The sequence below is a fragment of the Polistes dominula genome, unplaced genomic scaffold (assembly GCF_049000335.1).
Source record: "Polistes dominula isolate Pdom_NZ unplaced genomic scaffold, Pdom_raw_medaka scaffold_35, whole genome shotgun sequence".
Taxonomy (NCBI): Eukaryota; Metazoa; Arthropoda; class Insecta; order Hymenoptera; family Vespidae; genus Polistes; species Polistes dominula.
Window position 1 is genome coordinate 1,677,113 of NW_028300968.1, and position 23,762 is coordinate 1,700,874.

General features: G+C 25.6%; 1 protein-coding gene across 1 annotated transcript in view; it reads left to right on the forward strand.

Annotated features, from left to right (window-relative positions):
* The first annotated feature begins 3,296 nt into the window (after window positions 1-3,296).
* LOC107072900 (uncharacterized) overlaps window positions 3,297-23,762 on the forward strand; it is a 37,134-nt gene continuing 16,668 nt past the window's right edge. Inside the window, exons 1-4 of the mRNA XM_089173207.1 lie at window positions 3,297-3,881; window positions 3,973-4,069; window positions 4,163-4,270; window positions 10,140-10,301. Coding sequence (XP_089029333.1) covers window positions 10,166-10,301 — 136 coding nt within the window. The 5' untranslated portion in view covers window positions 3,297-3,881; window positions 3,973-4,069; window positions 4,163-4,270; window positions 10,140-10,165. The remainder of the gene's footprint in view (window positions 3,882-3,972; window positions 4,070-4,162; window positions 4,271-10,139; window positions 10,302-23,762) is intronic.

Consider the following 23,762-nt stretch of genomic DNA (forward strand, 5'->3'; position numbering starts at 1 on the left):
TTGTTTGTTTTTACTTGAATTCACACATTTTGAAAATATATCAAATTACATTTTTATTATTTATTATATTCTATTATTTTTTTTCATTATTATTACTTTTATTATTTATTATTTTATTATTTTATTTTTTATTATTTATTCTTTTATTATATTATTTTTTATTATTTCAGTTTGTGTTATATTTATTATTTTATTATTTATTTATACACCCTGCCTGGTTAACAGGTTAAACATTATTATTATTATTATTATTATTTTTTTAATTTTATTTTATAATCAATAAACCATATACAAAAAATATTCAATTAAAACCATCATTTAATTTAGAAAGATTGAGATTACATTTTAATGAAAATTAGATAAAAGTTATTAACAAAAATTCATAGTTTTTTTTCTCTTGAAATATTAATTTGTAATTTAAAACAATTATGAAATTGCATAATGCATTTTTTTTTTTTTTTTTAATACAAATACCAAATGTAATTGCATAACAAAGTGTTGTTAATCGATGATTTAAAGGTACTTTCAAATTGATAATCAAAAAAATTGATGAAAATCATGGAATTTAAACAACAAATGTCTCCTCTTTCTTCCCCCCTTTCTCCCTTGTGTCCTAGAAATTGTATTCTTCAGACCACAATACATATATAAAAAAAGTTAGATCCTTATCTAATCAGTTGGTATCAATATAAATAATCTGTATGTACTGGCTTCCTATAAACAGTGATCATACGATCCTTTACAACGATCATACGATGTAATACGAATTATCTCGTATGACTGTCTAGATCAATAAAGACAAATATACAATATAGACAAAGAATAAACTTAGAAAATCATTAAGCACTTTCTTCTTTCTATTTCTTGGGTTTTTTTTTTTTTTTTTTTTTTTTTTTTATTTAAATACAAAACAATTCTATCACATAATTTTCGTGAACGTTAATCAACACAACAAGTTTGAAATAATTTGATGATAATTATTTTTCATACGAATTCAAATAATATTTTTTAATATAATCAGAAAATCTGAATTAATCTTTAATACATTTCTTTATTAAAAATCATAATTATTAATAATATTATTATTTTTTGAAAAAAAAAAACAACAAGACATATATTATGCAATTTTCTTTTTATTATTTAACACTCAATAATAATTGTAATATATATTTAATATAATTAAAATAATATTTTATTATAATTGGAAAATCTTAATTAATCTTTAATACATTTCTTTATTAAAAATCATAATTATTAATAATATTATTATTTTTTGAAAAAAAAACAACAAGATAGATTTTATATACTTTTCATTTTATTATTTAATTAACACTTCATAATAATTGTAATGTATATGTTATTTAATATAATTACAATAATATTTTATTATAATTAGAAAATCTTAAATAATCTTCAATAAATCTTTTATTAAAAATCTTAATTAATAATAATATTATTATTCTTTGAAAAAAAAAAAAAAAAAAAAAAAAAAAAACAAGACATAAATTATACACTTTTCATTTTATTATTCAATATACACTTGATAAATACTTAAAAAAAAAAAAAAACGATGGAATATTCAAGATTCGAATATCTTCAAATTAAATTAATTAAATAACTGATTTGAAATTTAATTTAACAATTAAAAAATTAAATGTAATTCTAACTTTTAACTACCTTAAACAACATTATCATCTCATGCATATTATCTTATGAATATGTTATATTATCTTATGAATATTGTTTCTATTAAGATTTTGTTGTCAATGGTAATCCACCAATTTACAAGATACTACACAACACATTTGAAACGATGAAGTGTGCGTAAGAAAAATCTTACGTGTTGATGGTGGTTCGAAGAGGAGGATGAGATGAGGAGGTGGATGAGGAGGAGTAGGAGGAAGAAAAGAAGGAGGTGAAGGAGAAGGATAGGAGGGGAGACAAGTCTTTGCATCTCGACAGGGATGATCGTTGCGATGAGAGTGCATAAGCTCGAAACAAAGTAACACGAGTTTCTGAACCGTTGACCAGCAACCAACAAACCGCCCACGCGACCACGGTGGTCGTTCTAAAAATATACACATGTACACACACACACATACATACAGAATCAGTTCCACGCGGTACAGAGTGGCTACCGGTTTTAAATCTCACCGCTAGTGGATCGATACCAACCACCACATCCTCCCACCTCATCCACCTCATCCATCCATTTGTAAAACTTATTTTCTTATCCGTTATGCGTCTTTAAGGGATGTGATAATGGTTTTCTTTTTTTTTACTTTTTCTTTTCTTTTCTTTTTTTTTTTCTAGTAACTTCACTTCCAAAAGTTGGTACGTTTTCTTTTTAAAAGTTTTACTAAAATAAGCAGACACGTGTTATTATTATCATTTGTGATAATTGATCTTCGAATCGTGAACAAATTTTTTACATTACTGTACTTTTTTTTTATTTTTTTGTATTTTTTCTTTTTTTTTTTTTTGAAAAATTTTATTGTCCATTTCTATTGAAATTAACTAAAGTTTCTTTTTGTTTTTAGTTTTTTTTATTTGTTAATTCTCATTTTTAACTACTGTCTATTTTTTCTTTTTCTTTTTTCTTTTCGTTTTATTATTTGTTGTTCCCCTTCTCCTATCTTTGATTAGAAATTGCTTCGTGTATTGCGTCATTTGTAATAGATAAAACATTTGTTTTTTTTTTCTTTTTCTTTTTTATTTACTTTTTCTTTTTTTTCTTTTTTTTGAGACACTTTATGTAAAGAAAATAATTTGTTTGTTTCTTTTTAAATCGAGTATTTAATATTTAATTTTGTACGATCAAAGTCCGTCTAGAAAAATGATTTTTGATCGTTTTAAATTGATTGTTTGAAATTTTAGATTTAAAGATAAGATAAGTAGTTTTCTTCTTTCTTTCACATCGTTATAAGATTTATCAATAATCGTAGTTTGTGATAGATAAAATTTATAAATACACTTCGTTCTGTTTTTTTTCTTCCTTAAGATTTAAAATAAAAAAAAATAAAAAAATAAAAAGAGAAAGAATAGTTTTGATATGTATGATTGTAGAAAAAGATTATTTTATTTTAAATATGATGACTAACATGATGACATAAATATGATGAATAAAGCACATAAGTTTGTTTACAAGTTAAGCAGTAAATGTAGTATAAAACAAAGCACATAAGTTTGTTTACAAGTTAAGCAGTAAATGCAGTATAAAACAAAGTATGTACAAAATGCAGTTTAGAACAAAGCACATAAGTTTGTTTACAAGTTAAACAGTAAATGCAGTATAAAACTAAGTATGTACAAAATGCAGTTTAGAACAAAGCACATAAGTTTGTTTACAAGTTAAGCAGTAAATGCAGTATAAAACAAAGTATGTACAAAATGCAGTTTAGAACAAAGCACATAAGTTTGTTTAGAAATTAAGCAGCAAATGCAGTATAAAACAAAGCACATAAGTTTGTTTACAAATTAAGCAGTAAATACAGTATAAAACAAAGTATGTACAAAATACAGTATAGAACGAATCAATTATTTTGTTACAGTTTGTTTTAATATTTATAATAATTAATAATTACATATAATGGTTGATTTTATTAAAGCTAAATTAAATAGCCTGGTTGACAAGTCAGATAAAAAGGGTTTGGCAAGAAACGTGTTAAACTGTATTATAGAAAAAATAAATAAAATCAAATAGGAATATTATAGAGGAACATTGAACATTTTTTATAACATTTATATATTGCAAATAATGGAAACTTAATTATAAATAGAATTAGAAAAATATTTTTAAAAAACTAACAAAATTATTATATTATGTTACAGGTACGAATACGAAGTAAAACAAGGATTGACGAACAATCCAAAATTTTGATGTAAGTATACCTAAGTTTAATTAAAATGTTCTTATCTATTAATATTTTTAAATATCATCATTAATGTAATCTTAATATTCATATGTTACAGATTATAATACGAGTATAGAGAAGGATTAAAAGTATAATCCAAAATAGACAATTTTGTCTGAAGAATATAAAAAAAAATTATTAAATATTGAAACAATGTAAGTATACTTCTTTAATTCAAATTTTCCTTCCTATCTGTTAATATTATATTTAAATATTATCATTAATCTAAACATTCATATACGTTACAGATTACAACATTACAAGTATACAAAGATTAAAAGAATAATTCAAAATAAGAAAGACAATCTGGAAGAAGTAGGAAAAATATCACAAAAGTTACATTTTCTTGATATTACGTGAGTACAAACGATTCTAATTAAATTCAACATGTGTGTCTTATTTATTTATATTATTACATATCATCTATATGTTGTGCAATATCACATTTAAATGTATGTGTGTTGTGTGTATGAAAAGATTCACCTGGCTTTTAAATTCTCATAGGCCAATAATCCAATGACAATGTCTCTTTGGTTTTCTTTTGCTATTAATCTGTTCTTTATACTCATTCTTATCATTATAAAGAAACATATATGTACAATATGTATATGTATATATATATATATATATATATATATATATATATATATATATATATATATATTATCTATGTGTGTCTAGTTTAACTATTAGTATTAGAAACACGTATACATATAAACTGAACGGTGAATGCATCTAGTACCCAGCAGATTGATTCAAGTGGGTCGTTAAAGCAACGCGATAGAAACTGAGATCGATGCATATATACACAAACATACACATATATATATGTACATACATACAGTACACATTCGAGTACGGTTACTTTGTCACGGAAAACCAGTTTTATTACCGTTCGTTCGTTTCATCGTCTTTTAACCCGAACTTGTTTAAATTATTACCACAAGACGGTATTTCTGAAATTTGATCATATTTTTGCTTTCATTAAGCTTTTTTTATTTTTTATTTTTTATTTTTTTTTTTTTTTATTTGCATTATCTGTAATCAATGTGTATATGTGTGTTACAAAAAATCATAAAATTCGTGATTGACACGAGTACGATGATAACGAACATTAGAACACGTATCTTTTTCTCACTCACTCGTTTTCTTTTTGTCTCTCTCTTTTACGAGCTTTGATATTCACTCATAGAAACCAAAAAATATATATAAACCATGATGAAAATGAAACTGAAAATGAACAAAAATGAATTGTCAATAGGCCAATTATTACGTGCCGATGAATGACGTCACACAAATCGTCGTACAAACGATTGAACTATAAATCATAAAATTGTGATTAGAACACGCAATACTTAACGTTGTACATATTCATATTTTTAATTAAATATTATTATTATTATTATATAATATATATATATACAGATATATTAGGTCGTCCAGAATATTTCTTAATTTTTTTTTTTGGTGATAAAAGTTGCACTTAATATTTTTTATGTTATTTTATTAAATAATATTGATAGTATTCTGTATAATTTTTCTTTACTGTATATTCAATACGGTATACTAATTATATTATTATATATATTAATATTAAGTTGTACGTAATATTTTTTATATTATTTTACTAAATAATATGGATTGTATTCTATATTATTAATTTTTCTTTACTGTATATTCAATATACTGTATACTTATATTATTCAATATAAAAAATATTGTGTGTATGTAAAATTATTTAAAAAATTACAGAAACTTTTGGGACGACCTAATATATAGATGTATATATTATACTTATATATATTTTTACAGTATATATACTATACTATATTATAGTTTTATATATATATATACTTTAAATTAATATATATAAGTATAATATATATGTATATATTATAATTTGTTACTTTTTTCTTTTTGTTTTCTCCAAAATTACAGATCGTTGCATTTCCAAAAAGAAAAAGAAAAGTAAAGTATGTAATATCTAACGATCTTATCTAAAAGATATGATGTGTGATCTGAATTATCGAAGAAGTAAAAACGAAGAATGATAATCGAATATGATAAGAGGAAAAAGTGTCTTTTAATATATCACTTCTGGTTATTAAACATTATCTTTTCAAATTAACGAATTAACGATTTGTGTCTCTTAGTGTGACTAACAAAATCTAAACAACGATGTCTATTAATGATGTCTTGGTTGTTTGACAAAATCTACAGAACATATAAAAATCTATTCAAATTAAATTGTCATTAAAATTCAATTTATAATTAATAAGCATAAATAAATGAAGAACAAAATTAGGAGACACATGATTATTACACATTATCTTTTCAAATTAAGGAATTAATGAGTTGTGTCTTGGTTGTTTGACAAAATCTACAAAACATATAAAAATAGAAAATAAAAATATAGATAAATCAAAGTGTCAATTACAGTTCAAATTATTATTAAATAAATATTAGTAAAATAAAAAAATAGGAAACACATGGTTATTATACTGATTCTTTTTCAAATTAACGAATTAACGATTTGTGTTGTTGTGTGACTAATCAAATCTACAGAACATATAAACATAGAAAATAGAAATCTATTCAAATTAAATTGTCATTAAAATTCCATTAATAATTAATAAGTATAAATTAAAAAAAAAAAAAACAAAATTAGGAAACACATGATTATTACACATTATCTTTTCAAATTAACGAATTAACGATTTGTGTCTCTTGTGTGACTAATAAAATCTACACAACATTTATTTTCCATTAATTAAATCAATTCAAATCAAAGTGTCTCGTTACAATTCAAATCATAATTAATCAAAATATAAATAAAAATTAAAAATTAAAAATTAAAAAAAAAAAGAAAAATAACTAAAAGACAAAAAAGAGCAACAAAACATTTTGTTATATTACCAACCACCATGAATATAATATTTTCGATTAGATTTTCAAGGCTGTTTTGGTTAAAGCATCGAAGTAGGAACGTTAAAAGATAACGAATGTCGGGTGATACATCCATCCATCCATCGTACGAAAGACAAATACATATATAAATATACAGAAAATATATACATACACATACCACATAGAGGACAAATACACACAAATACGAAACTAAACGTCCCAGAAACCCTCGGAAGGCGGTCCGAAGAGAGTAACGTTACCCTCCCCCTCGCAAACTACGCAGTTACGTTCGACGAGTGTCATACGCGCGTTCAGAAGCGTGCGCAGGAACGCGCCAGTGCGTTGGAGGAGAAAAGAGAGAGAGAGAGAAAAAGACAGACAGAAAGAGAGAGCGAGAGAGAGAAATAAAAAGAAAAAGAGAGTGAGAGAGAGAGAGAGAGTGAGATAGAAGCAATAAGCCGATGTGCGAAATCTGTGCGCGCGCGAGTCTGTTACTCTCTCTCTTCTCCCCCCCCTCTTTCCCCCTCTCTTACTCTCTCTCTCTTTCTCTCTTCTCTGCCCTTCCTTTCTCTCTCATTCCTCCTTTTTCTCTCTCTCTCTCTCTCTCTCTCTCTCCTTCTTTTCCTTCAACGTGTTTCTCTTCAACCATAACCGATGCGTCATCATTTGAGAGATAAGAGAAAGAAAGAATAACAGAGAGAAAGAGTAAAAGGACAAAAAAAGACAAGAAAAAATAAAAAGAAAGAAAAATGAAGAAAATGAAGAAGAAAGAAAAAGACAAAAAAAAAAATAACTAAATACATTTTATATGTGTACATATGTATGTATGTGTAAGGGAGAGATAGATATGAGGAGTGTCCTTTTGTAGGGCACGTTTTAAAAGACAATATTTTAATTTTATTTTTTTTATATTTATTTATTTATTTATTTATTTATTTAGTGTTTGTTACAATTGCATACATGATTAGTTATTAATTTGTTCTATATTTATATATTGATATATAATTTTGTAACAATTTGTCGTTAAATAATTTCGTAATTTTAACAAATTCAAATCGTGCGTTTAATTTGTATTAAACATTGGAGAAAGTTTGTTTACAAATCTATTACAAATATTTTATATTTGTCACGTAGTAGTAGTAGTAGTAGTAGTAGTAGTTTCGTTTAGTTTTGAATATTGGATTATTTAAATTTAATTTAATTAGTCAATTTATTTATTATCAGAATCGCATACATGAATAGTTATTGACTTGTTCTATATAATACACTTATATATAATTTTTGATTACAATTTATCAAGAAATAATAATTTCGTAATTTTTACAAATTTATATTTGTCAAATAGAGTAGTAGTATATTTATTTAAAATACGTTTAAAATTAGTCAATCTTAAAAAATTGCATTTTTTTTTTTCTTGGCGAAATTTTCGTCTAAAAGTAAAAACGTAAAAAGAGAGAAAGAAAAAAAAAATTAAAATTAAAATTAAAAGAGGATAGTTTTCTTTCTCCCTGTGTCTCTTTCTCTTTCTCTTTTTCTTTTTTGATTTTCGTAGTTGGTGTCTTTAGCCCGCTTGACCCTAACCGGTAAATTTACAACGTTGCGAACGCGTGCATTTCTCGAGAAGTAGGAAGGGAAAGGAGTAGGGATAGGTAAGGGGAAAAAAGTAGAAGATGAAGGTGAGGAAAGGGGAGAGGGTTGCAGTACACGCACACAAATAAACGTGGGCAACTGGGTACGACGAAGACGACGGATAAACTCGGTTCCCGTCGGTTTCCCTTCGGTTCGAACGCCGATATTGGGTTGAGGAAAAAGTGGGGTTGTCGGGGGAGGTTAGTGGGGGGGGGTAGTCCTCGAAAGTGGGGATTTCTCCACTGTCCGCTTCCCTTTATTCCCCACTACCTCACGTTAACTTCGGTCACGCGTTGCGCGCGCATACTTGGTGGGGATGGGAGTGGGGGATAGAAACGTGCGGCCGCCGAAGTTGCTCAGAAACGAAAGCACAGAATCATTATATCGCTAGACTTCGAGGAGAGTTGACGTGTTTGAAGTTACTCAAGTAAAGCTTAGATCTCGTGCTTCCTCTATCAGTTAATAATAGTGGAACAACGAATATATATATATATATCTATATATATATATATATTTTTCGTGTGTTATTTTAAACCGAGACTGTTTATTTTTCTTCATTTATACTCTCTCTTTTGGTTTTTCTATAATTACAAATTTATATTTTATATATTATAATATATAAATATATATATATATATGTACACATATATTATATGTATAAAATATATGAATTATAGTAAAATACGATTTAAAAGAACATTTTACTTGGTTTGTTCTTATATCATTTCGTTGAAGAGAAAGAAAAAAGGACTTGTGAGAGTTTTTACAAATAATAACGACGTGTGAAACGAGTTGCACGTGAGTTGATTAAAAAATAAATAAATAAATAAAAAAAGAAAATAAAAAAAAAAAGGAAGAAGTATCGAACTTTCTTCGTCAAATAAATCTTGTGCACTGTGTAAAAGAACTTAGAATAATTCATTGAACGAGACATTGTTTTCTTCTTCATCCAACTCTCTTTTCTTAAAAAGAGAAGAATCTAGAAAAGATTGGAAGAGTTTGGGTAGTCAAGAAGTTAATTTGAAACAACAATTACAACAACAACAAATATACAACGAGAGCAACAATTTAACGGTGCACACGTCGAATTAGTGAAAATCTCAAGATCATTCGCCGCGTAATCTTCAATCTCGTCGTGTTTTAATCTCAGCACCTATGGAAAGTGATCCGTTCGAGGATCCACCTTACGGACGTTTCAGACGTCGAATTTAAGTGACGAAAAAGAGTGAGACTTGAAAATTTACGGAGAAGAGAAAAAGAGAGACCCTTCTTCAAAAAGACATTTTCAAATTCATCACAATTGCTGATACATATCCAGCAAAATTGAACGAACTATCGTAAAACGCGAACTACTAGTTTTCTTTTCTGCCGAACGAACACATATACATCGTCCGTTTAAATTAAAAAAAAAAAACAACAAGACTACTTTTTTTTTAATTAATTAATTAATTAATACTGTGGGGGTTTTATTCGACGAATAAACATTCGTAAAATATTGTTAATAATAATAATTATATAATAAACTTTTTACGAAGATACATAAAGCAAAAAGGAATAAACAAAAAGACATTGACATTGGTTGACAAAAAAAGACTTACTAGTTTTTATCTTCCCAATAGGGGGATAAAATATTGTAAGAGAAAAAAAAAGTTACAAAGTTTTTTAAATAAAGCTCATTTATATAAACAGAAAAGTAATTAAGGTATACGAAGAAAATGGCAATACCTTTTTTGATACCTGCCGCCGAGGAGGACCAGCAGGAGTTCTCCACTCAACAGCTGCAAGCCATCCTAGCGTTGTATTCGGCGCTAGAAAGACATCTACGCACCAGAACTGGTGCAACACCGACATGTGAGTTTTTATTTTACTTTACTATGACTATTTTTTCGATATATGACCTTTCTACAATTATGGAAATTATTCAAGTACTAAACGGATAAATTAGATCGAACACTTCGTTAGAAACAAACTCAAAAAAAAAAAAATGATTTAAACAAATAGAAAAAAAATGATGCAATAAGCATCAAATTACTTACGGGATGGTTCAATTATTCTTTTGCCACTTATTATTTTTTAATTTGTCTTATTCTTCTTTGAGTTTTCACCACCTGTTCGTCATTTGACTGCGAACGATATTATTTTCTATTTTATTGTATTTTATTTCTTTTTTTTTTTTTTGGTTGTTTGTTTGTTTGTTTGTTTATTGTATTATTATTTTGTAATATTGTAAACATCGAGAAAATGTAATAACCGAATGTGTAATTTAATATTGTTAAAATAATTGTTAATTAATTGTTAAATAATTCGATATAAAATGAAAAGATAATTGAATGATTGGAATCAAGCAGAAAAACCACAAATGTATGTATGAAAATCAAATAAAAGTATCAAGAAAATAAGAAATGAAGAATTTGTTTAAAAAAAAAAAAAAACAATGTAATAGTTACGTATGTAATAATTAAATTTATGTTAACGTTTTATCAGACAAATAATACTCGAAATATTGTAACGCAAATGGGATACACGTGTGGTAGTGTTCTTTGGTTGGATGGTTGTTTCCCTTCCGGTTAGGTGCAACACGTGGTTGTTGTTGAATTTGTCCGTAAAGATTCTCAAACTGGCGTATGAAATTATTCTGTAGAGTAAATTTCGAATGTAAATTTAAAAAATCATTTCGAATCTCATGCCATTTTTTTTATTTTCTTCTCATTTTTCTTTTTATTTTATTTTATTTTATTTTTTTTTCTTAGTATTTGTAGGCTCTGCATTTTCTTTCATTTTCATTTTCAATTATTTTACGAAAATTCATGAAATTTCATAATGAATTCGAGATCAATGAACGAGAAAAGAAAACTGTAATAATAATTTGTGTGTTAAAATTTGAAATTAAAGTTGATTGAAAAGTTAGTTTTTGTTAAGAAAAGTCAAAGTTGTTTTTTTTTTGAGCCAATTGAAGTTTTTTGTTGTTTTAAAATTAAATTTGAAAAACTTTTCAATAATTGTTTTAAACGTTGTTGTTACGTTTCTTTCTAAAGTTATCTCGGTTTCAAAATGATGACATTAAGAAAGTTATCTATGATGATAATCGAGAGATTTTTCATTTAAAATTGAAATAAGTGTTTTGTGTATGTAAATATTTGCTTTTAACACATTTGTGACGAGCACATTTTTTCCTTTTTTTTTTTTTATTTAATCCTGTGTACCAAACAAAAAAAAAAGAAAGAATTATTTCAATTTATATTTAAATAATAAAATATAATGATTGAAATATTATCATGAAACAAGTGAATATCAATTTATTTGTATGAAATTTGTCAAATTTAAAATGACGTGAAATTCACGTCAACGTCAATTAGAAATAGAATTTGAAAATACGTGAGTGAATTTACGTTAGCAGTCGTGAATGTGTTAAAATAGGAAGAGTAATGTAAATAATAGAAAAAAAAAAAGAAACAGTGTAAGAATATAAAAGAACGTTAAAAAAAAAAAAACTCAACAAATAAGATATTGACACTGAAAAAAAAAAAAAAAGAAAAAAGGATAATAGTTCAATTTCAACGCAATTTTCAAATAGTTTGCTGAAACCGAACCGTAGGTCAATGTACCCCAACCAAATATCACGTGATTGGTCGTTCATGAGTCATGTTAACAAAATCTTTCGAGTTTCATCATTCCAGGTATTAAGATCGAAACCTGTCTTCATTAAAATAACATGTGAAAAATGAAATTGACATTGATGACAAATTTAGTGAAAGTTGTACAATTCGTTTGCATACTTTTTCTTGTTCTTTCTAAAATTCTTGATACTTTTTTTTGTTTTTGTTTTTTTCAAATTAATTCGATATTTTTGTTGTTCACGTTTCTGTTGGTATTCGATTAATATAAATTGTTCTAATTTTTTTTTTATTTAAATATAGTACAATTATTTATTATTATCCGTAACGATGAATTTTTATAAAAAAAATATTTCAACATTTATGTGAAATATGTATGTTCGTTTTTATTTAATAATTATTATTATATTTTATTTATTTATTTATATATTCGTGTATTGTTCACGAATATTTAAATTAATAATCTTGAAATAATTTTATTTGTTTTTTTATTTGTAATAATATATAATTGGTACTATATTTAAAAAAAAAATAATCGAACAATTAAAATATCTTTGATCTTTGAAAAAGATCAAGGGAAAAAGAACTAGGACTTCATACAGATAAAAATAATAAAATTAGAAAGTAATTTAGATAAAAAAAAAAATAAAACACCCCTATCAACTTGCATTACACGTTTCACAAATATGAAATTAAAAATCCATAAGAGATAATCTAATGAAATTTTAATCGCCATTATACGATAGTTCATATCTCTATGATTCCATTTCTTTTTTCCTAATTTTGTTTAATCAATTTATCCTAAGTGATAACTCGAAGTAATGTAATTATTACAAATAAGTCAATAATTATTGATAAATTTAAGAAATTATACAGCGATATATTTTCTAAATTATAATTTATATTATAATTATTATATTTTCTAATAAATTAAAAAATTTCCTAAAACATAAAAAAAACAAATTCAACGAATATTACTAATATATTCTCCAGAAAAATGTTCATTTCAAAATCATCAAAAAAAAAATCGTAAACTTTTTGAAATTACCATCATCAATCTTCGACAAGACTACTACAAAAGAAAAAAGAATATCATTAATGTTACATCAATTACACGAATAATAATAAATTCAATATAATAATAAATAATTGAACACCCCCTCCCCCCCCATAGAAATAGAAAAAAACAAGTTATCGTAATCAATCTGTTAAAAATTAGATGAAGTACCATTTTCTTAATAAATAAATAAATAAATGAATGAATTACAAACCACCAAATGAAATTTGTAAAACTTGTTCACCAACAATTATGTGCAATTGTGGGCCCCGTTAAAAATTTGATAGTAACAAATATAAAAAATAAAATTAAAAAAAAAAAAAAAAATAATAATTTGTTAAATTTGTTAATAACAAATGCAATTTGCAATTGTGACACACAAAATGAGAGAAAGGATAGAAGAAATGAATAAAGAAATGTATAGAACAGATGTATATATATATATAATGTGGGTGTATGGACAATTTTATGAGTGTGTATGGCAGACGATGTCCGGCCATGACCCTGCTGTGTTGGCCGAGCCTCCTCTCTTTGCTAAGAATAAGAGAAAAAGATAGAAAAGGTGGTCGGGGTGGAAGAGGTAGAGTGGATAAAGGTGGCGGAGCAGTCAGCAGGGAGAAGGGGTTATAACATTGGTGAGAGGGTGGGGGGTGGGGGTGGGGGTGGGGTGGGGGCGGGTGAATACGATGAACGTGCATTCGCTCAGTTGCATGAAGGAACAATAAAAAAAAAAATGAGTAAATGTAGAAAAAGATAGAAACATGTTGACGACCAGTGGTCAGCCACAGTGTTGCACAGTAAAACAAAAGTTTTGTTTTTTTGGTGTACTGTTAACTCCAGGTAGATTACTAGCAGATTTACCTTTACATTCATAACGGAAGCTCAAACTTTTGCTTGCAGATTGTTCTATTATCTCCACGTAAGGTTGTGTCTCATGTGTTTTCTATCAATTTCCATCGTTTTTTGATCCTTGTGTCGGTTAGATTGCACAAAACTAGGGTTGGTAGTTAGTATGATCTTGATGACATCACTTATGTTCAAGTTGTCATCGATTATATCATGTTTCATGATAATTGTTAAACTTTTGTTTTACAATTAGTTAATTTTACGGGCATTTTAATCATCTGCAAATTATAACCATAAATGACATTGACAACAAGCTTTATAAAACGCGATGTTCAACGAGAGAGGGGATTCATACATGGAAAAATGAGAGGGGGACAGTGAATCTTTTTCTATCTTTTTTTTTTTCTTTTTTTCTGACATTTTGTATTTTTTTATTTTTTTTATTTTTTTGTAATGTTAACAAGTTGTTACTTGTTAAATCATGAGGTGTATTTGCATATGTGTAGGTGGATAATACGATACTTGGTGTTTTCTAAGTCAAATATTAAAAATTGTCATATTCGATGTATATATATATATTTTTTTTTATATATTGCATTTGATTATTTATTTATTTTTTTTTTTGTATTAATTTGTACGTTTAAATGTCAATTATAAATTTGATTTTTAAAAGTATTTTGTATCTTTTGTTAGAGAAAGGTTTTTTTTTATGTAATTCGTAATTATTGACACGATCGAGTTGAGAATTAAATTGTTAATTAATTAATTATTTAAAAGTAGTATCTTGTTTATTTATTTATTTCTTTTTTAATTTTGTTTTGTTCACAAGACTATTTGCATTTATCCAAAAAATTGTTTCAGACGAATGTTTTTTTTATTATATTATAATTAACTTACTGTATTATGTTTGATATTATATTTGATAACTTATTGTTCTTCGTGTAAATGTAAAAATGGTAATTTTGAATGAAATCAAATTTAAAAAAAATATATATATATGAATATTGAAGAGTTACATTTTCTAAGATAAATATAATTTTGAGAAATGTTTATGCCAAGTTACTTAGTTTCTTTAGAATCCCATTAGCGAATATCTGTAAAAAAAAAAACAAAAAAAAACAGTAAAAAAAAGAATTATTAATAATAAGGTAGAAAATGTAAAAAGAAAATATCAAAATTAACCTAAAAATTAAATTTCTTTTAAGATTAATGATAAGATCGCCATATTTCTTTATCAAAACCAGAAAAAAATAAAATTGAAAAGATTATAAACTTTTGTAAATGAGGGTTGTATGTGAACATCTTAAAAAAAATTAATTATAACAAGGTAGAAATAGTAGAAAAAAAAATCAAACTTAACCTAAAAATTAAGTTTCTTTTAAGATTGAAGATAGGATCGCCATATTTCTTTATCGAAACCAGAAAAAAAAATATGAAAAGATCATAAACTTTTGTAAATAAGGTGTGTGTGAATATCTTTAAAAAAATTATTAATAATAAGGTAGAAAATATTTTTAAAAAATATGAAAATTAACCTAAAAATTAAGTTTCTTTTAAAACAAAAGATAGGATCGCCATATTTCTTTATCAAAACCAGAAAAAAAAAAATACGAAAAGATTAAAAACTTTTGTAAATAAGGTGTGTGTGTGAACATCTTAAAAAAAAAAAAAGAAAACAAAAATTAATAACAAGTCATAGAAAAGAAAAAAAAGAAAAGGATATCAAACTTAACCTAAAAATTAGATTTCTTTCTTTTAAGATAAAAGATAAAAGATTCACCAAATTTCTTTATGTAAACGCCCCAAAAAAAAAAAAAAATGAAAAGATAATAAACGTTTGTAAATGAAGGGCCTGTATTAGGGATTGGAAGAGAATATTACTAGAAAAAATATTAGTCCACGTAACTTTTCGTAAAGTTGAAAATTGTCGAATGCATTGAAACATTGAAATGGCGTTGAAATGAAGTTTAAGGTTTACACTCTCGTTCGTTTCGGTTTCTCGTACGATTTTCTAAACGGAAATAGTAACTTGACGACGAACAGAGAAAGAGAAAAAGAAAAAGAACAAGAAAAAGAAAAGATGGGGTTAAGGAGGAGGGAATAGGGCGGGTACGAGGGTCAATAACCATACTTGCTTTTGAAGGAACGAGAGAGAGAGAGAAAGAAAGAGAGAACATGCAGAATTACTATGGTGGTGTTAGTTAGATGGTGGTGTGATGGTAAAAGCTCGTGTGGTTGCATCAAATCGGGGCTTTCGGGGTTTTGTAGTATTTATAGAAACAGCTGTGGGCAGACACACACCACACCACACCGCTTATTGCATTTCTGCTGCATCTTTTGCTTATTGCTGCTTTGCTTTGGTTTGGTTTTCTTAGTTTTACCGGTACGTACGGGAACGACCCATGTTGTTAAATGGTAGCATCGCGAATTTCCACCTGTTTTTTTCTTTTTTTTTTTGGTTTCTTTCTTTCTTTTTTTTTATTTTATTTTTTATTAGACTATCATCTCACATATAAGAGAAGTTTTCAACACGTACAACTTTTTTCCCCCTTTCGTCATCGTTCTAAAAATGTAATAACACCATCGACGATTACGCTAGAAGTAATTCTCAGAGAGGTGGGAGGGAGGCATGGGAGGGAGGCATGGGAGGTGGTGGGGAGACTTTTGGTCTCACGTTCGAATTAACAATTTGAAGAAATGAGAACGTTTTTGGTTATGAAAGAGAGTAATGAGAATGATTGAAGAATTGAAATACCTAATAGATTTACAATTGTAAATTGAAATTCTATTTCTCTTTTCTTTTTTTCTTTTTTTTTTCTTTTTTTTTTTCAGTGCTGTAATTTTTGTAATGGAAGTTAACTCGGTGAATAGCAAAGTATTTTGTAATATTTAAAATATATCGAAGAAAAGATTTAAATAAGGAAAATATAATAATTATTATGTTGAATATTTTTAATTAATTTCTTTATTGTAGCTTTATTCTTAATTTTTTTTATATATTTTTTTAATTATTAATTATTTTTAATATATTTAATTAATTTCTTTATAATACCTTTATTCTTAATTATTCTATATTTCTATATTTCTATTTTTTAATTATTATTATTATTATAATTACATAAATTTTTCTTATATAATTTTTATAATTTTAGATTATTATATATTATTATATTTTATATATTAAATATTTTATAATTTAGATAATTTTAATTATGGTAAATATTTTTAATTAATTTTTTTATAGTCGTTTTATTCTTTATTATTTTATATTTCTATATTAATTTTTTTTTTTAATTATTAATTATGTTTAATATTTTTAATTAATTTTTTTATTGTAGTTTTATTCTTAATTATTTTATTTTTCTATATTTCATTTTCTTAAACAGAATTTTTTTTTTTCAATTTTATTTCAATTTTTTCGATACAAACATCTTATAAAAAAATAAACTTTGCAAGAACGAGTTTTTTTGGCACCAGTCTACTTTTTTTTTTTATTTTACAAAAAAAAAACAAAAATAATAGCACTGAAGATTTTTCATTGAAGCAAAAGATAGAAAAGAGAATCTTTCTAAAACTTCGTAAAAAATTCATTGAAGACTCTTCCTTGTTGAAAGAAATCTTCTTCAATCTTTTCTCATTTTTTTTTCTCATTTTTTTTTCTCATTTTTTTTTTTTGGTTTTCTTTGGTTTTCTTTCTTCAAGCTTTCGTCGACGATTTTCGTTATCAAGGAACAAGTTAAACCTTTGGTTTATCTCGAAATGCAAGTCAGTCTGACATCAGAGAACCGTGAACCACAGCAGCACTTTTTTTTCGTTATCTCTTTTACGTTTTTATCTTTTCTTTTCTTTTTCTTTTTTTTTTATTTATTTATTCGTCCCTTCAATCATCGTATACAGTAAAAGTAATATTCGATTGAAATATTTCAAAGATATATACATGTATATGTATATTTCATGTTTCTATCACTTCGAGCAATTTAAAGAGGCGTGAAAGATTTTCACGCTCTCTTGAACTCGTTCACGGCAGGGTAAAAATAATAATAATAATAATAATAATAATAATAATAATAATAATAATAATAAAAAGTAAAAAAAAAAAAAGGGCACGCGTTGTCTTCAACGGTTCATGAAATTTGGCAGATCTTATCTTTTACCGAACTCCCCCTTTTATTTTTCTTTCGATTAATACTTTTACGTGAATAACTCGTTTAGTTTATCATAGTGTTTAATCAAACATATATCTACCTTGTATTTTAATTAATCAATCTTTTTACATTATTTCTTACACAATTACAAAGATAATAAATCATTTAACTAATCATTTTTGTAATAAGTTCTTATCATTCGAATTTTACGTGATAACGATTACTAATCTACTATGTAAATGTTACAAATGATTTAATATGTTGTTAATTTTGCATTTATAAAAAAAAAAAAAGGAAACTTATGAATTTTTTTTTTTTTATGAAACAATTTGTTAAATTATATTTGTAAGAAGTTGATGATTAATGTTTAAAACAAAATTGTAATATGTGACAATAATTATTAAGTACAATATTTAATATTGTAATTAATCGAAAATAATAATTGAATAAGTTATCAAAAATATATTATAATAAAATGATTATTTTTTTTTATAATTATTAACACATATGTGTGTACAGGTATCCCTCGAATAACACACGGTACATGAATTGCACAAAGTTGCAAGAATTAAGAATTATGTTTATAAAATTGTACTTTTTATATTTTTAGATTTCACTTGACGAAATTTGAATGAATTTTATGTTATTTTTGTAGAATGAAAATTTGACAAATTAAAAATATAAAAATTATTGTATGTAAATATAATAATAGAAAAAATATCATTTTCAATTATAACTTTTAATAATATATAATATAATATTAAAATATAACTTTTACTATATAAAATATTATATTTTATAGTAAATTCTACTCTTATTTACTTTATAGTAAATAATATAATTTATTATATTATATTAAATTATCAAATTTTATCTATTTTTATGTTTTTTTTTTTAAATTTAATTATAATTTAATTTAAAATTTATTTATATTATTAATATTTTTATTAAAATATTAATAAGTATTATATAATATTATATTGTAAAAAATATAGATATTAAAAATACAAAATTATTATATTGTATTATAAAATTTTATATATTTTTATTATTTTTTTTTTAAATTTAATTATAATTTAATTTAACATTTATTTATATTATTAATATTTTTATTAAAATATTAATAAGTATTATATAATACTATATTATAAAAAATATAGATACTAAAAATACAAAATTAATTTAATATCAAATAACACAATTTCGAATAACACGTCTGATTGGTTCCTTGTTATTCAAAGTATACCTGCATATCTATATATATATATATATTGTATTACGTTTTAATTATAATAATTTCATTAATCGAACAATTCTGTAACCATAACCATAATTGTAATTTTATAATATCAACAAATATGTATTACTATAATGCATTAAAAGTAACTTCAAAAAATAGGAAAAATGATAAAGAAAGTAGTAAGAGTAAGAGAGAAAGTAATATGTGGTTTTTTGAGATAAGAAACACACGATCATGTGTGACCAACAAATGACTGATGCAATCATTATAGTATTATGCGTCATGGTTGCATCTTATTTAATTAAGATTATAACAGACAGACCAACAAATGGTTGGCCTATTTGATATTAATGTTTCCATTTGTTAGTATGATCATCATCATCATCATCATCATCATCATCATCATCATCATTTTTATTTTTATTTTTATTTTGTAGTTTCTCTTTTGCTAACGTTTTTCCTATTTTTTGTAGAGACAACTGAGAAAAGATCTGGTTACTTTAAATATTTTTATGTTTTTTTTTTTATTTATCCTATTTTTTAATCTAATTTTACCATAAACAAATATTGATATTTGCACTTTGAACCGGACCTTTTCTCAAATTTATTTGAGTACATTAGGGCATGTAATTTTAAGATAAACAATTGATTATTTGATGTTATCATCAATCACACACAACACCATATCATGAAAACTATGATAAACATGTATATATACACTTAATAGACACACAAATACATATACTTTACATAAACACAAACACACACTCACACACACACGAGTCTTTGCATCTATAAATGTTTGGTTTTTTTTTTCCTTTGTACTTTGAATGGAAAATAAATTTTTTCTTATTCAGGTATGGGAAAAAAATGATAGGTGAATCATTTAGAAAAAATTTTGTATAAAAATTGAGTCAAAGGTATTTTAGTATTTATTTAACTTTTATCTTTATCTGGGATATAGGCAATTTTTGTATCTAAATTTATCTACGCATTAGTAATTTTTATTTTTTACTTTTTTTTTGGTTAGTATTTTCGAATAGTTTTGATACAAAAATAATTAATAAATAATTATCAAATATATAATTTTAAAATAGAAAAAATGTCAAATAAAATTGTCTTATTTTAATAGAAAATAAAATTAGATCAAATATTCAGTGAATTATTTTATTTAATATTTTTTTTTTATCAATAAATCTTTTAAAAAAATTTTTTTTTTCTAACAAATTTAAATATATAATTTATAACAGATAACATATATATATATATATATTTTAAAATTAATTTTATTTGTTATTTCCTTTTAAATAAATAATATTACATTAATGTATATTAAACTCATGTATTTCAATTATACTACGTAGTGTAATTTCAGGATGCAATGACAGCAAATTTTTTCTTTTTTTTTTTTTTAATTACTAAACACACAATTGAACACGAGGAAACATAAAACAACACACATACAACTTGGTTTGAACGTACAATAACCCGTTCGGACCTGTTCATGCTTGTTTTTGTGTTCTCTCAGCTGTCCGAGTGGTGCACTCGATGGGACACACCGAGTACCACCGAATGGCGCACATATCATTTTTTTTTTCTTTTTCTTTTTCTTTTTTTATTCTCGATCCCTTCACCGCCAACACAAACACAACAGGCAACGAATTAACAGGGGACAATGGCTCGCATTATACTTTGACTGACTCCGGAGACAGACAGTTTACTTCACTTTTGGTTTCTTTCTATCTTTCTCTTTGGTTGAAAGCCGACGTAGAAATTTTTCTTATTGCAGTAAAAGCTCGTTAAAATGTTCTCTTGTAATCTCTTAATTTGAAGTACACTACGTGTAATTAGGAAGATTTTTTTAAAAATTATTATAAAATTCAAATAAATTCATCGAGTTTGTTTTGTGTTTCGTTTTGTAATTGAATATTCGAGACGTGTTTCAAATTCGTTCGGTTATTATTTTTTTAAATGATTTTAAATAAATAAAAACGATACTCTTTTAACGTTTTTAAAAAATATTAAAATATTTGAAGTACTACGTGTAATTAGGAAAAATTTTAAAAATTATTATTTAATTTAAATAAATTCATCGAGTTTGTTTTGTGTTTCGTTTTGTAATTGAATATTTGAGACGTGTTTCAAATTCGTTCATATATTATTTTAAAATAATTTAAAATAAATAATAACGATACTTATATAACTAAATATAAATAAAAGATATTGAAAACAACAAATAAATTAAAATAAATTACATTTTTTATATTTGTTTATTACGAGTTTCGTAGAATTGAACAAATAAACAAAAAATTGCATTAAAAAAATATTGCATTGAAAGATATTCAAATATTCATCTGATTTTTTTCTTTTTTTTTTACAAAAATAAATAAAATCTGATTATAGTGATCTGTTTTTTGAAAAAAGTACGGGTCTTTTATATATTTTTTGTTAATTTTTTTTTACATAGAATATATCTTAATTGGGGTATTAACAATTAGTACAAAAACAAATCGTAGTATTTTCCATATGCGACAATAATGAATAAAGAAAAGAAGAAAAAAAAACCATAATTGATTTATATATGAGAAAGATAGAATGAACTGGAAGGAAGGAAGGAAGGAAGGAAGGAAGGAAGAAACGACGCAATTGAAATCGTAATTTTATTTATCGCTTATGGTTAGTAGTATTAGTGTACGTTTAACTCATTGTTACGGAAAACGTGGCGAATGTGAGTCGCGATAAAAAAAGAAAAAATTTGCATTCTCCAACTGCAACGGCGCTTATGCCGATTCGTACACATACTCACACATGAACATACACTCACACGAATGAACATACAGATACACACGAACGAACATACAGATACACACGAACGAACATACAGATACACACGAACGAACATACAGATACACACGAACGAACGTACAGATACACACGAACGAACATACAGGCTCACACGAACGAACATACAGGCTCACACGAACGAACATACATTCATATGAACGAACATACACTCACATACTTACATATATACATGATGTAGATGATGACTCCCTCATTCCAGCCGTTCACATTTGTTATTTTTAATATGAATGATGAGACCTGACTTGACTCAAAACTTTGTTTAACATTTGAAACAAATCTGCAGGTTGTTGAACGAAATATTAGGCTGACTATAATCTGCCGGTAGTGGTTGTTTGTGGGTCCCATTTTTTCTTTCTGTTTTACTTGATCTCAGTAGATTTGACTGTATTTGAATACTTATCCTTAATATGGTTCAATAACTTAATCCTTGGTTTTGGTTTTGTAATTACACATATTACAAGTCAGGTTCATATCAGGCTGTACTTCTTCTAAGGGTTGTTCAATTTTGTAGACTAATTTGACTAATCTTTTCCATCATGTTTATAATCGCATAAATGGCATTGATAAATACAGTTTCCTTTATTATCGTCCTTTTCATAGAATACTATTTTTACCTGTTGGAAATATCTATTCGTTACTTTTAAATCAAATGTTTTTAAACAAACGTAAATAAATGAATGAAGAAATATACAAGTAGTTTGACCAAATAATGTAATTGAAATGCAGTTAATAATTAATATTAAATTAATATGCAACACTTGTTTGCTTTTTAAGTAACTTTTACTTTTGTATTTAGAATATTTTGAAACGAACTCCACACACAAACACATTTTTTTAAATTTTATTTTAAACTAACCATTTATGAAAAACCAAATCATGTTAAAAGTAACAGTAAATATTAACAGTAAAAATATGAACAAAAATTTTCTGGAGTTGGTTACAAATCACTCTGGAAAATTCCTGGAATGATAAGGGTTATTAAGTGTTTTTCTACATACATACTAACAAACATACATGCATATGTAAAAAGAGACATGTATGGATGCTCATTCGTGAAGAAAAAGGAAGAAGAATTGTATCAGTGGCCTAACATTGTATGTGATTATTTTACACGTTCGTATATTTGTGAGTGTATATGTGTGTGTCTCTTTTAATTTAAGTTTCATTCTATACACATAATGTGTATTAGTTAGTATGTGTATTCCAGAAGCAGAAGTATTAACAGCAACAGCAGCAGCAGCCAACAGTAACAGCAAGAACATACAACATGCAGAATGCAGAATGCAACAGCAGTAGTAGCATGCAGCATGCAACATGCAGCGAACTCCGTACGCGGCCTTGAGAGAGGTTCTTTGTGCGGTTCAGCGTTCACTGTCGATTACTCCTATATACGCTCATATACATTTTAAAACATACATACATATATGTATATATACACACTCATATGTATTGTTTGTAAGTGTATGTGAAATCGTACGTTCGTTGTGTCTCGTTGTCATAGTCGTTGTCTTCGTTGTTACATATACTGTAACAAGTTGCGTTGCA